Source organism: Hevea brasiliensis, chromosome 11, assembly GCF_030052815.1.
Source record: "Hevea brasiliensis isolate MT/VB/25A 57/8 chromosome 11, ASM3005281v1, whole genome shotgun sequence".
In the NCBI taxonomy this organism is placed as follows: Eukaryota; Viridiplantae; Streptophyta; class Magnoliopsida; order Malpighiales; family Euphorbiaceae; genus Hevea; species Hevea brasiliensis.
In genome coordinates this window covers 787,100-806,005 of record NC_079503.1, presented here as the reverse complement: position 1 = coordinate 806,005, position 18,906 = coordinate 787,100, and the positions used below count along the sequence as shown (strand labels likewise).

The 18,906-nt window shown below is 35.8% G+C and overlaps 3 protein-coding genes across 3 annotated transcripts; 1 reads left to right on the top strand and 2 right to left on the bottom strand.

Annotated features, from left to right (window-relative positions):
* The first annotated feature begins 756 nt into the window (after positions 1–756).
* LOC110658210 (probable protein phosphatase 2C 59) lies at positions 757–7,285 on the top strand. Its single transcript, XM_021815734.2, has 9 exons — positions 757–923; positions 1,220–1,482; positions 3,773–3,900; positions 4,695–4,793; positions 4,909–5,067; positions 5,727–5,813; positions 5,933–6,024; positions 6,508–6,582; positions 6,741–7,285. Exons 2-9 carry the CDS (start codon positions 1,403–1,405, stop codon positions 6,909–6,911), a joined length of 891 nt encoding a protein of 296 aa, XP_021671426.2. The 5' UTR covers positions 757–923; positions 1,220–1,402; the 3' UTR covers positions 6,912–7,285.
* A 1,849-nt stretch (positions 7,286–9,134) lies between these two features.
* On the bottom strand, positions 9,135–11,014 carry LOC110658226 (zinc finger protein CONSTANS-LIKE 4). Its single transcript, XM_021815744.2, has 2 exons — positions 9,756–11,014; positions 9,135–9,624 (listed from the first exon to the last, which is right to left on the bottom strand). Exons 1-2 carry the CDS (start codon positions 10,440–10,442, stop codon positions 9,298–9,300), a joined length of 1,014 nt encoding a protein of 337 aa, XP_021671436.2. The 5' UTR covers positions 10,443–11,014; the 3' UTR covers positions 9,135–9,297.
* Positions 11,015–12,744: 1,730 nt separating this feature from the next.
* On the bottom strand, positions 12,745–17,860 carry LOC110658235 (ADP-ribosylation factor 1). Its single transcript, XM_021815757.2, has 8 exons — positions 17,574–17,860; positions 17,417–17,455; positions 17,223–17,285; positions 16,806–16,824; positions 15,184–15,295; positions 14,370–14,417; positions 13,998–14,128; positions 12,745–12,991 (listed from the first exon to the last, which is right to left on the bottom strand). Exons 1-8 carry the CDS (start codon positions 17,674–17,676, stop codon positions 12,958–12,960), a joined length of 549 nt encoding a protein of 182 aa, XP_021671449.1. The 5' UTR covers positions 17,677–17,860; the 3' UTR covers positions 12,745–12,957.
* Between the last annotated feature and the right edge of the window lie 1,046 nt (positions 17,861–18,906).

Genomic DNA, 18,906 nt, shown 5'->3' with positions numbered 1-18,906 from the left:
AAATTCCAGCGTAAATTTCTTCACAATTTGTATTATAGAGTTAATCGCGTTTTAAGTTTGTAATTAAAAGTTCAAATGTATTTGTCTTTTTTTATTTTTCTACCTTTACAAAATTCAAAATTAACAACTTAAAGATTAACATAAATCTATTAGATTAGATTTAAGAGAAGGGATTTTAATAATTATTAATTTTTTTTAAGAAAAATTAATTACAGATATTTTTGAATAATTTGTAAATTTTATTTTAATATTTAGGAGAAATAAATTTGTTAAATGCGCAATTAATTCTGTCGTCCATGATCGCAAATATGGGCAATTTTGGCGACGATCAGGAGGAATTAGGTGCAGCGTATGCCTTAAAAGTCAACAGATCATCAGATCAGTGGAGGAGATCATCAGTTGATAACTACTCTCGCGTAGCACATTCTGACATTAACCCACAAGCAAATTTACCCTGCATGTCACTACAAGATAAAGAACTGTAACAACCTCTTGCATGTGCGCCACGTGTCAATATCAACCAGTAGATAAAGACGACCTATTCACATTAGCTGTTTTGGCCTTGACTCGGTCCTATCGTAAGCCTGCCTCACCCAGCAGTGACGCGTAATACACTCATTTTTGGCATGAAATAGAACTATAACAAAATGCCCTTATTTTAAGCTAACTCAAAAACTAAATATTTTCATTTTTTCTTTTTTAGAAAATTAATTTTTATTTTATTTTTTATTTTTCCTTATTCCCTTGCCTACTTCTTGCCAAAGCCAAAACAGAAATGAAACAGAAATCGCCTCTTGTTTTCTCCTTCTCTTCTCTCTCTAGAAAATTCTCTCTCTTTCTCATTTTACTCATCCTTTTGCTCTTTAACGCCTTTTAAGCTATCTGTTCCTTAATGGCATTTCATTTCTCTTGCTTTCCTTCAGGTGCTCTCTCTCTCTCCTCGCCCCCCCCCCCCCCCCCAAACCTCTCCTCTCTTAAGATACACACATTTTCTGTTTTCCTTTATTGGTAGTTCTCTATCTGTTATTCAATTTCGTTTTTGTTGTGTTTAACAGGTTTAATCTCAATTAATTCTTTTATTAAGGCAAAAATTTTGATGCTTTTACATTAGTTTTTGGATTGAATATGCTATGCATGTTATTAGAACTCTTAGATCGATCTATACATTAGCTTGATGTTTTTTATGTGCTAAAGCTTTGAAATTTTTGTTTATTTGCAGGCTAAGCTTGATAATTCCTGAATTAGAAATAATACCATAAATGTTAACACCATAGAGGTCAAGGGTAGGCTTATTATCTGCTATAATAAACATCAGAAACTGTTGTTCCTGCTGGTTTTATTTTGTTTTCTAATCTTTATCAAAGAGATACGAGGTGGGCAACCTGAAATTTCTTGCAAGAATATGGGTTACCTCAATTCAGTCCTGTCATCTTCAAACCAGGTTTATGCTGATGATGCGCCTGTGAGCGGTGGTGGTCTCAGGTAAAACCTTTTAATGTCTTATCAATTGTCGGTTAGATCTATAAACGTTTCGGTTTCACCCTTTTGTTTACTATTATCTTTGGCTTAATCCTTCAAATGTTTCTTTTACAACATACATGGTTTGATTATGTGTAATTGTCAATTATGTTGTATGTTTTCATCTGTTTTATGCTTTTTTGCTTCGGTTTTCTTGTTGATTATATTCGTGCTGTGTCTAATTTTGTGAGTTTGTCAAATTATGATGATATTTACTTGCTCTGATTGATACTGTGTTGCCTATGCAACGCCATTCTTAATTGGTTTGTTTAAGTTTATTTAAATCGCTATATTTTTTAGGAAAGGGTCCGTCCTAATATGGCTGCATATCTCAAGCTTAACAATCTCCTTAATTTTGGTCCCTAAAGAGAAGGCTTTTGTTATTTTGGTTCTTCACGAAAAGCAGAATCATGCAGTAATTCCTAATTTGATTGGTTGTGTGTGAGAATCTTTTTTTACTAGGAAGAATATATGATATTAAAAGAAAGAATAGGGAAAAATAATTGAACGTTTGGTGGTATGCCATTGAATTTTATTGTTAGTTCTTTTGCAAAATTAAAACTGAAATCTATATGCATATTAAGCATAATAGATGTCATATAAAATTCCAAAGGTCTAGTTATTATGATACTTTGCTCCTATTTTTGGTTGGAAATCTCTCGGATGTCGTTTTCTATGTTTTGGCAATGTGCAAAACGAGAGAAAGTAACCCTAAATCACATTTTCGTCTTGTTGGTTGTTGAACTTCCTCTTGCGAGGTAGCATGTTAGTTACCCTAGCTATGTTGTTTGTCAGATTTGATTTTATTAGATTGGTCGTGTGCGTACACGTCAATGTTGCTCTTAGTAGAATGACTTATTTTTGTTTTTGTTGATCCTTGGACTTGACTTTGCAAATCCAACACATGGATGGAGGATTCATATGGTCTTGAAATGCCGTTTCAAACACGTGACTTTGATTGCCATTATTGCGTTGAAATAATTTATCTAGTATTTTGGAGTGAGTACCGGACAATAATAACTTTTATACTAAAGCTTATTAAGGTCATATGCTTAGATTGAAATATTTAAGCAGTCTTATGTATCTGTAGCAGAAGTGATCTTTGTAATATTAAATACTTTGGGTGGTTGGATACTTCCTAACATGCAAGATGCACCTTGTTATTTGGTTAACTTAGAAGTAGGAGTTTGTCGTATTGTTTTAGAGGCTGTAATCAAAATTTGGAGTGGCTTCCTACAACTTGTTATCATTTCAAATTCAGATAGGATTAAATAATTATATTAGTTTAAAGCTTTTATTATCTTACTTTGAGGTGGTTGGAATCAGATTATCAATGTTTCGTTCCCTTTTCTTTTAGCCACTGTAGTTCATTGAAAATAGCGTGATGGATTCATTGTATAGAGCAATACACAACAAGATCTGCATCTGGCTTTCTCTTATTTTCCTTATTTTCTTTTCAATGTCTGCCTTTTGCCAAAGACCCTATTACAATTAAAGTCTTAACTGGTATTCTCAAGTTAGTTTATTTATTTTAGTACTTGCCTCTCCATCAGCTTCTTTGATCAAAGTATGACAGTGGGTGTAGAACATTTGACTTACAAATAAAAGCCAAACATAGGCGAGTAATGGAACCCTCATACACCCCCCTTACACATAGGCATGAACATCTAGAGTATGAAGTTTGTAAGTAAACGTATCTGGGGTGATCCTAACATTGAAGTAGGGTAGACTCTGATACCATGTAAAGAAAATAGAACGGACCTAACTCCAATCCAAAAGCTAGCTTAAGGGGAGGAGGTTTGTTTAAATTTTATATTTAGTATAACCTTAGCCCAAACCAATTTGGGATAACAAACATCTCTCTTCCTAGTTCTCCTCTAGTTTGAGCTTAGTTTTCCTAGTCTCAATATGTTACCTGTTGTCTTTATGAAGTTCTCTGTTGTGTGCTTTCTCAAAATCATTGGAGCATACATGATGATCTATTTGTTTATCTTTGTTTCTTTTTATCCATTTCATTTACTTTGTTTTGTTTTTCTACTTTCTTAGTTTTTATGATTTTGATTGAACAAGTTTGTCTGCCTATTTGGGATAGAGGCCTCATCAAATTCATTTGTCACTGGTTTGAAGAAATTTTGTTTAAAATTTACAAGTACTTTAATTTTTTGTGCTGACCAAGATAATGTTATTGTCTAGTTTCTCTTTTTGAGTTCATGGGATTTGTCTGACACTAAGTGTGACATATTTACCGTAACAGTCAGAATGGAAAATTCAGCTATGGATACGCAAGCTCTCCAGGGAAAAGATCTTCCATGGAAGATTTTTATGAGACGAGAATTGATGGTGTTGACGGGGAGATAGTTGGCCTGTTTGGAGTTTTTGATGGTCTCTCTCTCTCTCTCTCTCTCTCTCTCTCTCTCTCTCTCTCTCTCTCTCTCTATATATATATATATATATATATATATATATACACTTTTTGTGTGTTTTAAGTATTATCAATAGTTATGAAGAGCACAGCAGGTTTGCTTTTGCTGAATATGTGTTCATGAAATGCAGATTTGGTAATGGAAAATCCACCAAATGCAGAACGCATCGGTGCTCATTTAATCATTAATTATGTGTATCTCCCACTCGTCAGTTATCTTAGTATTTCCTTTTAGTGTGGACTAAGTATTAATGTATATGTGAAAGTGTAGTGAGTTGATTATTCTTGCTTGTTCCATCTCTGGCTTTGAAAGTTCTTGGGTTCGTTTCTTTTTGGATTTAAATTGATAATCTTCCTTCATGAAGATGCCTTGTGCGCCATATATTAGTACATTAGCTCCCTTTACATTCACTGTAGCTTCAAATGGAAGAAAGTTGCAGAAAGGATTTATTCCGATTTCGGTCAGACGTGGTTGCAGTGCATGAAGCCATCTTTCAAGTGTCTTTATGGATTGTGAATTTTTTGCTGAGGTGGTCTATACTAGTTTGTTCTACCATTCCTTTACGGGGTTGTCAATACCTAATTGTGTTTTTTGACTGGAATATAAAAACCATTTTGACTGCAATATAAAAACCAACTGTATGGTGCTGGCTTCTTGTACATTTCCAACATCAGCACATTGCCATATTGTGGAAGGAATTTTCCTTTAAATATTTAGGTAGATAATGCAGAAAATATTTGTTATTTTTTTTAGGTCATGGAGGTGCACGTGCTGCTGAATATGTGAAACAAAACCTCTTCAGTAATCTGATCAGCCATCCAAAGTTCATTTCTGATACAAAATCAGCTATAGGTTTCAATTCCTGACTATAAATACATTTTATGTTTTGATAATTTTGTAAATTCTTCAATCAGCAAAAATAACTTCATGAATCATGCTAGTCTTAAAATTTTCGTTTCCACTGCAGCTGATGCATACAATCACACAGACTCAGAATTTCTGAAATCAGAAAATAATCAGAACAGAGATGCTGGATCAACTGCTTCCACAGCCATTCTTGTTGGTGATCGTTTACTTGTTGCCAATGTTGGAGACTCTAGAGCTGTCATATGCCGAGGTGGTAATGGTAAGATTCAGAAGAATTACCGGTTATAATACTCCGGTTCTGTTAAATATGTTTACATAAGAGATTTACAGTTTCTCATACTATCTCAACTAATCAGATACAGTAGGGCTAGGATATACTGGTTAATAATTAGTAAGAGGACAATAAAAGTGGAAATGGTGAGACACAGAATATGAGTTATGTGATAAGGAGATGGCATTGGTAAAATTGATGGAAAAGCCTGAAGAGAGATCTTTGTTCTTTGCCCATTTTCTGGAGAAGAAGACTGGTTTCCAGTATGATAAAATTTGGAAATGGTAATTCGAATATATCCACTCAATTTAGTAAGATCATTACCTTTTTCTAATGCTTACTGGTTGTTACTTTCAAAAAGGAGAGTATTGTTGTTCTCTTTTCATCCAAATGTGAAAGGAAAACGTCAGTAGTGGGTAGTGCTATAGGATAGTTAAACAAGAAACAACAAATGCTATGGGATGGAGTGTTAAAGAATTTTTTTTTTATAAAGAAAAAATCTTCTACCATTTGGCAGTTTTATAATTATATGCCGGAAAGGTTAGACCTCTGTTCCTTTTGAGGACTTTGTTGAAACATTTTCAGATTACTTTCTTATTTAGTTGTTTCACAATGAAGTTGTTAAATTTTCTTGCCCTCTTATGCAGCTATTGCTGTTTCGAGAGATCACAAGCCTGACCAAACTGACGAGCGGCAACGGATTGAGGATGCTGGAGGGTTTGTGATGTGGGCAGGCAAGGACTTCGGTCTTTCCATTTTATTTATTTATCAAAAGCTCTTCTTCTTCCTTCTTTCTTTCTTTCTTTTTTTGTTATGTTTCTTACATGTTTGGTGACTGAAAGTATTATAACAGGGACTTGGAGAGTTGGTGGAGTTCTTGCTGTCTCCCGAGCATTTGGTGATAGGCTGTTGAAGCAGTATGTTGTTGCTGATCCAGAAATTCAGGTCTGATTCTTCCTTTTTAGACCATTTTTGTTTTATGCATATAAATTTGTGGTCAACGTGGTAATTACATGCTAAACATGTTTAAGGAACAAGCAAGATTTTAGAAAAAAGAAAAGAATTTGGTTTAACAGTGTCAGATGATGAACTCCTAAGTTGAGATGTCTTAGAAAGGTAACTGCCAATGGCTACATCTTTCATGGGCTGTATGTGTGTGTGCATGTGCAAGCATGAAGGTAGACATGCCCAGCCTGATAAACTTTGGAAACCTTTTTTTGCATTGCTTTAAATATGCTTTCATTTTAAATTTCTCATGTAATCTTATCTAATCCACTACTCTTCAATTACCATGAAAACAAAGGTGCTTTAACATGATTTGGGTCAGTAATATAAAAACTGCTTCAGATATTCCTTCGTCCTCTCTTTGCTTCCATTTGAAATTTGAGTGCACTTTAACCAATGAAAATATCTTTTTGGAAATTGCAGGAGGAAAAGATTGATAGCTCGCTTGAGTTTCTTATCCTTGCAAGTGATGGATTATGGGATGTTGTCACCAATGAGGTTTGTTGTGATACCTTTTGTTTCCTAATGCGGTTTCATACCATGGAGGCTGGATTTCGCTAGAATTTGATTAGATTTCTTTGCATTTAAACTAAATTGAGGACAGAGAATGGGCTGTTCATTGTTGCCAGCGCCATCTGATGTATATTTTTTCTCAGGAAGCTGTTGACATGACCAAGCCAATCGATGACCCAGAGCAGGCAGCAAAGAGGTTGTTGCAGGAGGCATACCAGAGAGGCAGTGCAGACAATATTACCTGTGTTGTTGTCCGCTTCTTGGCCAATCAAGGTGCTACTTCTTGTGGTGCTGTCGGTGTTACTTCTGTGTGAGCATGCTGTACTGTTGCTGTGCAAAGGGTTTAGTTTTGCAGCTAATGGGAGATATTGGGGTAGAATTCTGACGGGTATAGCTAGTCAGGGAAACACAACAGTGGCATCCTGCTCTGCTAGGATAGAAAAGATGGACAAACACAATGGGCTGCTAATGCGTAGTATTACATTACACATTTCAGCCTCTAGGAGTAGAACCGTATCCGAATCTTAGCTTTCAGTCTTTTGGAAAATTTGGTCTTGTTAATCTGTAAAGAGTCTGAAGACTTACCTCTGTGTTGTAAATGTGCTTCAAACTTCCTTTTGTTGCTTTTGTTCAATACTTTTGTATTTACGGCTTCCGTTCAATTGTAGCTGGTAATCCTTCCCTTCAATTTTGGCTCAGTTGTGCACTGTCACCTTTTTGAATCTATTGTGAAGCTATAAATGTGAGAATAGTCCAGTTTTTGGTACTTCAAAGTATCGTTGGTATGCCAAGGAGAAGATTGAGAAGTTCAATCTGTGGTTCCATGGCTCAGGGCTTTTCTCAGCTTCAATTCCTGGTAGTGTCTGTAGATCTTCACAAGAAAAAAAAAATAAATGAATAAATAAAAGCAGCAGAAGAAGGAGAAGAGAAACATGGGTTGATAATGTGCTTAGTAAGTGGAAATAAATTATTTGACATTACCAATCACCTAGGGTACTGTGCTATTGAAGAATATTTTAAATATATCAATTAAATAATATTATAGTTTATTTAAAAAATAAATTTAATATATTTCAACTTCAAATATTTTGTTTTAAAATAATTAATATAATTTTTTAAAATAATATTTTTCTAAAAAATATTTTTTTTTCACCTCTCCACCTCTCAAAAGGGCACGAGACAAGGAGACATATTTCCACATTCCTCGTAATTTTTGTAATCATTGTGCAAAAAGAAAGAAATTTAACATTTATAGAGGTTTTTTTTTTATAAAAAAAAAAAGGAACAAGCAATTAAAACATTTAAATGCAATAAATTTGCATAAAATAATACAGAGAACGAGAATTATAGAGAGGAGTCAGAAGAGTAAAGCAGGGTCGGCAAGGCAAATTTTGCCATTACGCACGACGAGCGAACAATATTTTTCATCATGGTCTTCCTCTTAATAACACTATCTCATAAAATAAAGCAGAGACATAAAACAAGGCAAATATAAACAAGTAATTAACACATTTCAGCCAAAGCACTACCTCTATGGAATGAGAGGGCCAAAATTCTGCATCCATTTATAAGAATTAAGGGCCAACTTTTGGAATTCTATGCCTTGCTCACCAAGTTTCTTTTAATTTTTTAAGTATTAATTTTAGAAAGAACAAGTTACTTTATTAATGCTTTAGTTGAACTTTCTGCCTTGCTGAGCAAGAAGTTGACATTTCTAAGCATTACTTAAATACAAGTGGACGTACGCACTAATCTAATTACCTACCACAAACACTGATGGGAAAAAAGAATTTTATAATATTAATTAGAATTAAAAGCATATTTTAATCACATTAATTGAGTGTACTAATTATTATGTGTGCTTCATTAAGAACGCTTAAGCATTTGAAGATGGTTTTGTTCATTTCAGATATGAGATTTTCAAACTGGAACAAAGTTTCAAAACTCAATAGAGATCTGAGATTTTTTCAACTCAATCATGCAAAACCAGGAAATTAACAGCGGTTGCGTCGTGCTTGGGAAGGCAGCATGGCTATGGTGCCGTGCTTAGAGACTTACAAGGAAGTTTTACTAAGGTGTTGTTCATGGTATTGAAGCTCCTCAGAGTAGCAGAAGCTGTTGGGCTAAGAGAGGTGTTATCATGGTTTCTACCGGCACAAGTTTGGAAAGGTGATGAGGAAAATAGATCCCAGTGGGGAGTTATTATTGACTATTGTAAATTTTTCCGTAATCAGGGTAGTGAGTTATCCAATCATATGGTTTATTCATATGCTCTAGCAAAAGTCACCTATATGAAGAATGAAATTTAATAAGCGTCCAATTAACAAAAACAATGTCGTCAGAATATTCATTTCTTTAGTTTTACCAATATAGTTAACTACTTCCAGGAATTTAAAATATAATTTAAAAAAAAAAAAAAAAACCCAAAAACCAATAATCATTCAGCTTCTGATGCTCTCTAATTACACCTCCAAAAAAGGTTGATGATAACAGCATCTTTCAAAAGGACCAGTAGATGAGAAAAAACAAAATAATAATAATAAAAAAAAAGCAAAACTCATTATTGCACAAAACTACTACAAGATCGACGGTCGCCAATCCATCGATCAAGCACCAGGCTTCACCTACTTATATACACTGCTTTTAACACGTCAACAACCACGACAACAGCAACAAAAAATTTTATTTGTTACAGAGGGATTAAAAGGATGGAACCACGAATCCGTAGATACTGCCTCGATCTGCTTCTACTTCAATATCTATTCGCTTCGCGAATCTTCCTTTGATTCTTGGCCTCGTCTCGGCATAAGCTTTTCGCGATGCGTATCTGATTGTCTTCTCGAACTTTCGGTTCTTCCTTTTCTCTCTGTACCTTAACACCCTTGCTTCCCTGTCCACTGCTGTTTGCTGAACCGTTGGATTTGTAGATTCCATCCCGTTACTCACTGTTTTACAGTACGCATTTGATATGTCCGTCATGTTCCCGCCATCTGGCACTACTCCAACGTCCACAGATGAGGATGATACCTGAGGTCGCGACCACACGATCAGAGCTCAATTTCCTTAATACCAGATTATTACTCGCTATTTTTAATTAAATGATTAAAGAAATTAAGCTAATAGTTTACTCAACATAAAATTGAGATTATAAAACTTACACTGTTGCTCAGACACTGTGTGTTATAGCCGTAGGCAAAAGGCTTGGATCCGGTGAAGTCCAGCTCAAAGCAGTGATCGTTCACTAATGGAACTTGAACGGTCTTGCTTTGCACGGGTACTACACCATCCGTGCCCGAGCTGTTCTGTTCCTGTGCTTCGAGTTTCGGATCCACAGTGACAGGACCGCAACCCGGATCCATATACGGGTCCATGTCCGAGAAGACATACTGACCTGTATTCAGATCTGGACTCTCCATTAGCTTCGGGTTGGGAGGATTTGGAAGCAGCCACGAAGCTGCCTCTGCTTCCTCCCTGCTTACATCGACGTCTCCATCCACGTCGGAGAAGTAACGGTCATCAAGGAAGTTTACTGCGTTTGGCTTAACAGAACCGACCGACTCGTAGAACGGCGTCACAGGAACTCGCTCGTGTCGGCGAGCCAGTGGATTGGCGGAGTGAATATCTCGGTCGCACGTGACGCAGAGTGCTGCAGCATCGGCCTTGCAGGTGACATGAGCTGGAGCTTGCTCGCACACCTCACAAACCCACACGCGCGCGTGGCGCGAGGCAAGCTTGTTGGCAGCGTGAACCTTTGAGTCACAGTTCACGCAAAGAAAAGCGGAGTCAGCACGGCAGAAAAGAGTTGCCGTTGCCGATTTACATGAATCACAGAACTTGGAAGCCATTCCACGACTCACAGTTAGCCAAGTCCTCTCTCTCTCTGTGGGGATGAAACAATAAACACAGGCACAGTTTTCTTTTGTGTATTGTTTGGACTTTGGCTAATTGTTGTGTAGCGTTTACTGTGGCGTAAGGAGTGAGTATGATTCTATCTGGTGGGGCCAGGGAGATCTGGAAAGCAGCAAATAGAGGAGAGACACGTGGACGGAGCTTAGCCAAATAATAGAGGACATTTTGTCAAAATAAGAGAAGTGATGTCAATTTGGACATGGAGCCCACGTGAGAAGAGGTTGAGAGTTGAAGGGTCAGGGCTTTTCTGGCTCTTCGATTTATAGTTGGGTATGAAAAGTAATAGGAAATTGGCTGCAAGGATTAATAATGTGAGAGGGACCCACTTGGTGGCCAGTTGGTCTTCGAGATGGATCTGTAGAGACAGAAGTAGATAGGGACTACCACCCCTCATCCTAATCCTAGATGGACAAGGGTCCAATTCAAATTTGCAACGAAATGCCTTCTTTTCGGTCACTACTTGCAATTGTAGCTCAATCACTGTTGTAAATAGATTCCGCCATTGATGCGACTGAAAATTGAAATCCAATGGATCCGATTTAAAGTTGAAAATTAATTAAAATTTATTTTAAATTAAATTAAAATCAATTGATTCAATTTAATTTTCAATCAAAATTAAAAATTTTATTTTTAATTAAAATAAAACTAAATTAAACCAAATTATATTTAAGATAAATTGACCGATGTCTGCCGTAAACTGTAGTTATATTTAAACCAAACTATAGTCGAATTCCATTGCCCTTAACTTTTAATTTTGAATTTATAATTTTAGTCTGGACCATTGGCCACCCGAGCCCTGTCCACATGACAGCTTCGGCTTTAATTTTCATATTGAATAGTCCAATATCACGTTTTTTTTTTCTTTTTTTTGAATTCAAGTTCGTATAAGCAATTTTATCGCTAGCTTTTAGTGCTTTTTTGTAGGATTTTGTTCAAGCTCAAAATTTGAGATCTATTTGCCTTGATTCAATCTTTATTTTTAAAATAATGGAAGTGATTAGAGTTTAATTAAAAACTTAATGGGTTGGCATTCGGCAAAGTTCAACCAGAGTCCGATCCGTTATCTTTCTCCACTAGTTGGGCAAGACATAGGTTTGATATGGAGACAGTGGGTCTCGATTCTATCCAATTTGTTGTCTCGGCCCAGAAAGTAATCTCATATTCAAACCCATGTCCACATTTCTCTGCAACATCTGATTCGGTGAGAAAGGGGACAGGAAAAAGAGAATCTACACAATGGAAATGTGATCAAATAAAACTGTGATAAGCCAATACTATTTGTTAATTCACAATTAGTACCATCACCACTCACCAGCGATATGGTTTAGAGTTCAAGGTCCTTGTCTGTGTAAAGCCTGCTTGTGCAGTACTATTCTGCACTCTGATAAAAAGAAAAAAGTACTATTCTGCACATGCAATGAAAAACTGCCTTTTCTACTGCCAGCTTTAACCCAGGCAGACTCCACTCTATTGGCTGCTTTCTTATGGTTTATGAGAATACAGTCCATTTTACTGAATATTTGACCCCACGCCACAACAAGCCACTCCCCCACCATACCACCCACCCCCCTACACAAAAGCCAAAACCCACCAAAAAAAAAAAAAAAAAAAAGGTTGTCCAGGGGTGTTGAATACCTGTTAGGAGGCGACACAGTCACAATGTGACACTTCCAATCTGAATGCACGGACAAAGCAGCTGCGAGTTAGTGTTCCTACTTCCTATGGTCTATGCATAAAGTAACAGTAATAAAAATATGCCACAAATGTGTATTCCAACAACCATTCCTCCTATGATCTAGAGTAGATGGTTAAGCTTCAGTTCGGATAATTCTCAGTCAATGCGCTCCCTTGGTTAAACCAAACCTAGAGATCCCGAGCTTCACTTGTTTAGCCAGTGTGTTGCCTGAACAATCAGAAGGAAAAGAAGAGAAGACAGCCCCTCTTGCGATATTTAACAGAGTTGCCTTTCACAGCCATCCAACTCCAAGCAAAATGGAGCATACATATATATGTGTGTGTGGGTTTCTATCATAACTTTGACTTTTACAAAATGAAATTTACTACGTCCAAAAATAACCTTAGATGAATTGATAAAGTCCAATGAATCTAACAAAAAAAAAGTACAAATAAAGTAAATTAAAAACAAGGCACCCACAGAAGAAACGAGTATATATATATATATATATAGAATGCAGCAGCAGCAGGAACTAGCACAGTGAACATTTTAATGCAGCAAGATGAGAAAAACGTATGTATATTTTCCTTTTTTCCTCCCAAAATCATTGTGTAAATCACTATCATACCTCTTTTAGCTGTTGTTACTAAAAGTATAACCTCCATAAATAAGGACAATAAGAAGAAAAAACATGACAAGCAAGAAATGCATTCCAAGCATAAATCAATGGCAATAACAATTAAGATCACTCCAAGCATGCACTTCCTCTGACAAAGTTAGCCGCCCCCTGACTTGAGAGTATTACTCAACCTGCAATTGATTATTTTTCCAATTAGGATTAGTTAATAATAACTAAGAGCACGTAACTAAAGTTCAATTACATGCATATTCTGCAATTGATCAGAATTGAAATCCCTGAGCTTCAGTAGGTCATTAAGGAGGGGGTTTCCCTTTCTGAATTGAATAGGAAAAAACTGTACTCAGTTTACATTGATACCCAGTTTCATTAGATCTTTTTAATTGTAGATTATGATTAATGTTTCCTATTCTCGGAAAATCAGCAAAAATTCTGAATTTATTTGTCTAATTCCATGAGTATCACAATTATGGTCATCCATGCTTTTTTGGGGCAGGGAAAATCCTTTGATCCAAGCCAAAGGTGAGTTGTCATTCAGAAACTCACAAAGCATATAGCATGAAGAAGAAGAAAATCCTTTGATCCCAACTATTGTTCAAATCAGTTCTATATCTAGACCTGTTGTTTGCTGCTGCTGCTTGATTTTGAGATTGCTATTGGGAAGATTGTAGTGGAGTTGGAATTGTTGGTGGCTCCTTTGGAAGTGAAGGGCACTTAGGGGGATAGCTGAGTGTTGGATTTTGGGGCCAGTGGGGTGGGAGAGAGGGGGGAGGGTGGGATGTGGAGGGAGAGAGGAGATGAGAAATGAAAATAATGTTTTATTTGACTTAGCATTAACGTTATACATTTTCTTTTTCAATTTGAGGGAGATCGCTAATATTGATACTAACATGAATGGTTGATGGAAGAATTGATAAAATTAAAAGAATGGCTCAAATGCACAAACATTGGGAACTTTTTTTTGGGTCACTAGGCAAAAAATAATATCAGAAAAGAAAAGAAAGCATAGCAAAACAAAATAAAGCTCCTAGAGATGGGTTTGAAAAATCTGTCAACATTAAATAAAATGCCACTAGAATTACTGTGATGACATCAAGGCATACCATAAGAGATGAGTTACTTGATCCATAATCATTTGAAGAAAAACCTTTGTGTCCAGAAAACATTAAGGATGCTTACCAGTCCATGCCCTCAGAGAGGCCTTCACCCTTAACAGCACATGTCTTGAAGATGGCCCATTGGCGATTTTTTATCTTGTGCAACTCCAAGGCCTCAGTCACAGCAGCATCATCAAGAGCACCAGGGAGGTCCTGCTCATCTCATATAAGCAATAAATTAAACATGTTACAATCTTCAAAAATTGGTGAAAATTTTTTTCACTGATACAAGGAATTAGATTAAATACTTTTTGTCTTGTATTGTATATACAAACTCTGAAAATGGAAAGCCCATCTTGGAAGTGGACCAGTAAATCAACATATAGTAGTCTGTGATATAACTAAATAACTGTCTTAGTTTTCTCAATTTAGAAGAAGAAGAAATGCTCTCAACCTGCTTGTTTGCAAAAATGAGGACAACAGCACCTTTCAGTTCTTCCTCCTGCCAAAAGGTTCAATTACATAAATTGCAATTCCAATATTTCTTATTAAAAAGATAAAAAAGAAAAAAAAAAAAGTTCAAGTTTCCATTAGATGTTAGCATACCTATATTTACAGCTGTCAGGTATAATAACAGGACAGAAAATCAACAGGATCTTTTTGTTATTAATTAAATTTTTTTTTGCCATTTTTTCCCGATTTCTAAAAGTGAGTCTATAAGAAAAGAAAAACAATAATATAAATCAGCAACCTATGGTCCTAATAAAAGCATGCCATGCTTCCCATCAGTAGAGCACCCCTTGAAACAAAGCACTCGGTATCAAACTACATATCTGACCTAAATTCAGGTCCATCTAATGCAGACTAAAATATAACCACCTTAACTGCATTACCTTATAACACAAGTTGCATTTTAGTAGAACATATTGACAATAACTATATTGGTTGAAATTTTCTACAGCAATACACATGGCAAATTAAGAGACAGCATATGTTATATCTCCTTGTTATTTTTTCTCTTTTCTACAATCAAGAAAGTGAGTCAAACTATACAATCAAGTAAGTCTAAAACAATCTTCCACTTGAAGGGGATACCATAACCTCTGACAGCAAGGGATAAAACTCAACAGTCATTACCAGCTAAGATATCTTTCAACTGAAATTATAATGCAAGATAACACGCTTTCTTTTTACAGAACAGAAGTTATGATGGTATCCTCATACCTACCACAAACTGATGTAAAATAGGTTTCTATCCAATAAAATACCTCCAAAATCGCATGAAATTCTTCTTTGGCTATTCCAATTCTATCAGTATCACTTGAATCAACAACATAAATCACAGCTTGGGTATTTGGGAAATAACATCGCCAGTATGGCCTGAAATAAACAGACAAATTTACCCCAAAAGGAAGCAACAAGGAGTTAACAAGGAAAAGAATGCCAACTTTCTCTAGAAGCAATCAAGGTAGGGTGACCACACAAGAAGAACAGCCAACATGGGCACCCAAAAGGAACTTGAAAATTCATCAAATGTAATCATTACACCACTATAATCGTACTGTTCAACACAGGACAAAAAAGAAGCACCAAATCACATTCTTTATGCATAATGGCAAACTAAATGCACAAAAAATTACTACTATCAATAGTGATCATGATTACAACAGCTGCTCTAACAACAAAAGCAACAACCCCGGAAATATTAGGATTCTCCCTCTCTCTCTCTCTCTCTCTCTCTCATTAGTCATTCTAGTACATGTACACCCATTATGTACAGAGACTAAAGGCTCTGACAACTAAAATGAATGCAGAATGTGTCCAAAATTAAAATGGAAAAAAAGGAGTTCTAACTTTTCTGTTTTCAACAAAAGATGCAATGTATCTCCTCTAATCTTTTAATTGTAATTTTGTTAGTGAGATTTAAACCTAAAGTTGGCCCATTACTACAGCTCCACTTTAATGTTTCTACCATTTTCTAGTTAACATGAACACTTCTATAAATGCAAGCTTATTAAAATTGCGCAAAAGGGTGCTAAGGCAGAGGTACACCTTATGCTTCTCTACAGATCCTAATTTTTGTACCCTGGAATGCAATACCTGATAGTAGCCAAAAACTAAATGATCTGAATGCAATCATTGCAAAAACCATAATCTTATTCAAAACACTACTTATTTACATTTTGCACACTTATTTCATAAAGAAAAAATCTGATGCATACCCTCTAGCAACTTTCCCTTGAGGCATTTTGTTCTTGAGGGACACCAAGATCTATAGAAACTCATTATTGTGTGGTACATTAGTTCAACACTTACAGTCCTTCTAAAGTATTAACTATTAAGTATCAATGTTTATAAATAAAGTGATACACTTCTAGTTTGCCTTATAATGGCAATAAAATGAGTATCACAACAAACACCAGACATTATGATTAGATAATACTTTACCCTAAAGCATACTTTCAGTTGCACTGTCATTATCACAACTAACATCATGCTGGTAGTTAGCGACTATACTTATATAAAAGTGCCCTAAACTATTAAGTAACTAATGAAGAGTAAAACCTTTGAAGGACGAAATTCACATACATTCAGCATAAATATTGTGTTATGAATAGAAGTTCAGAAGAAGTTGCTCAAACTATGTGTTTCGAAAATGACAGTAGCAGCTATAAGCTTCCATATGAATCCAACAGGTTGACACGATTAAGCAAAGAAGCATATCCACAAATGCAGGGAAAATCTTATCTCCATCATTAATGGAAATATTATTTGATAAGTTTACAAAGGCATATGAGAAACTGTTCAATTATAAGATTTCTGCTAGAAAACAGGTTACAAACTTTAGTCCACTCCAAAAGGAAGAATCAGAATGAAGTAACAAGGTTACCTGATGCTTGTCTGCCCACCTGTTTCAAAAATCCACAAACCAATTTAATTTAGAGTGATCACAGAAAAAATCCATAATGTCTAAACACAAAAACCCAAAGCCAGCTAAACTGGGACTTCCCACTGATCAAATTTATATTTAATTATTTATTAGTTAAAAATCTAAATGATAAGAATGAGGAACATTATTTGCCGACCTTACACCTACACAAAACCTAATGGCTAATGTGCAACAAAGATTACCAAACAAGAGCACTAAATTAAGATCACTTTGAATTTTTCATTACTTAAATACTTGTTGTTACTTTAATACGTTGAATGCCAGTTTCCTTTATTATATGGTAAATCAATTGTAACAAAGCATATAGATTATAAGAGATTGATGGGTTGTTATAGGGTAAAAAGAGTTGCTACTTACCCAAATCCCAGACCTGGAACTTAATATTGTTATACTGTACAGTTTCCACATTGAATCCAATTGCTGCATCAAAACAAATATATCAAATTCGCATCAAATAAGCTACAAATAAAAAGAAAACGATAATTAAATCAACAAAAACAAATTGTCAAAGGAATAAAAATACTATTAAGAAATGAAATCAAAGAACCTACTTGGGATCGTGGAGACTACTTCGCCCATTTGAAGCCGATCTGAATAACCAAAATTACAGAATTATAAAAGAAAAAAACCCTAAAGTATAACCCACGGGAAAAGAGAGAGAGAGAGAGAGAGAGAGAGAGAGAGCAAGCAGTTAAACGAGAGAGTTACAGAGGATGGTGGTTTTTCCAGCATTGTCGAGGCCTAGCACAAGGATTCGAGCTTCTCTATTGCCAAACAGAGAAGAGAACATTCGAGTGAATAAAATGCCCATTTTGGATTTTTTTTTTTTTTTTTATTTTTCTTTCACTGACCAGCAAATTCTCTCTGCATCACTCCGTTGAATTCACAAATACGTTGTTGTTAATTTTGCTCGTCCACACTGTAAGTCCACCTTCAGTGGGCAAATTGCAATACCCGTTGAAGTCACTTACTCGCCGTTTAGAATCTGACGGCAAGCTAGCATGAAAGTAGAGGCCTTAGGCGAAGCGGGCATTACAATCTGAACAATGAAGTAGGGTGGGCCCAGCCCAATATAATTGATTAGACCAGTAGTTAGGCCTTAGCTTTTTTTTTTTTTTAAGGCCTTTGCGGTGCAATGTTTCTTTCAAGTTTTTGTGGGCTTAGTATGCACATAAAAAAAATTATGATTTTTTTTTTTGAAATGCCAATGCATTACAAGGCCCCAGAGACATAAAAAAAAAAAAAAAAAAAAAAAATTATTTGAGGTGGCAAATAGGCAATGCCTTTATAATTATGTATTGATTTATCTCTGACAAAGGAAGAACTACATTACCAAAAAAATAAATAAAGAAATAGGACAGAACTAGGAATCAATCTGTTCTCAGGAGCCAGCAACAGGATAAAATTGAAATGAATCACTGAAGCTCTGCTGGAGCCGCATTCCAATTTTTATCAATGACTGTGAAATGGGTCCGTCCAATCCATATAAAAACAAATGCGGCTTCGTCTCGCCGCGCAGTCAACGGCTGCTGATTGAGTTTACACGTCCTTTCCCACTCACCCCTAACCTATTACAACCCAGAACGTGTCTCCTCTTTGCTTCCCGAGAGACTCACCTCATATGATATTTCTTTCTCCTGTTCTGTCTAGTGTCTACTTTTTGGCGTCTCCTCCGACTACCGGACTTCACTGCTTGCCGGAAGAATTTTACGGTGGAAAATATTAGAGCAAGAGAACTTACAAAGAGAATATGTTCAAATCATTTTTTTTTCAACTTTATTCTCCATTAGAGCCTGAGGTGAATTGACAATGCATTGGATACAAAAGATTATTCCTTGCAATATCACATTAATTACTAATGTATACTCCTCCGTCTTTATTTTCTTTTTTTAATTAATCTTGAAGTTCCTAACCCATTTGCTCGAGTGCTTTCAATTTGCAGATGGTTTCAGAGAGTGCGCAATAATTGATCTTAATTTTTGGGTCTATTTTTGTCCAATCATCATCATGTAACTAGTCACCTATACAATTCTTATGGAGT

Excerpts from the sequence above, each read along its gene's own strand:
- LOC110658226 (XM_021815744.2), bottom strand. The coding sequence starts at position 10,442 with ATGGCTTCCAAGTTCTGTGATTCATGTAAATCGGCAACGGCAACTCTT. Across the intron at positions 9,625-9,755 it reads CACAGTGTCTGAGCAACAGT|GTATCATCCTCATCTGTGGA; the intron begins GTAAGTTTTATA and ends TCGCGACCTCAG.
- LOC110658235 (XM_021815757.2), bottom strand. The coding sequence starts at position 17,676 with ATGGGCATTTTATTCACTCGAATGTTCTCTTCTCTGTTTGGCAATAGA. Across the intron at positions 17,456-17,573 it reads TGGAAAAACCACCATCCTCT|ATCGGCTTCAAATGGGCGAA; the intron begins GTAACTCTCTCG and ends TTGGTTATTCAG. Across the intron at positions 17,286-17,416 it reads AGTAGTCTCCACGATCCCAA|CAATTGGATTCAATGTGGAA; the intron begins GTAGGTTCTTTG and ends GTTTTGATGCAG.
- LOC110658210 (XM_021815734.2), top strand. The coding sequence starts at position 1,403 with ATGGGTTACCTCAATTCAGTCCTGTCATCTTCAAACCAGGTTTATGCT. Across the intron at positions 5,068-5,726 it reads CATATGCCGAGGTGGTAATG|CTATTGCTGTTTCGAGAGAT; the intron begins GTAAGATTCAGA and ends CCTCTTATGCAG. Across the intron at positions 5,814-5,932 it reads AGGGTTTGTGATGTGGGCAG|GGACTTGGAGAGTTGGTGGA; the intron begins GCAAGGACTTCG and ends GTATTATAACAG.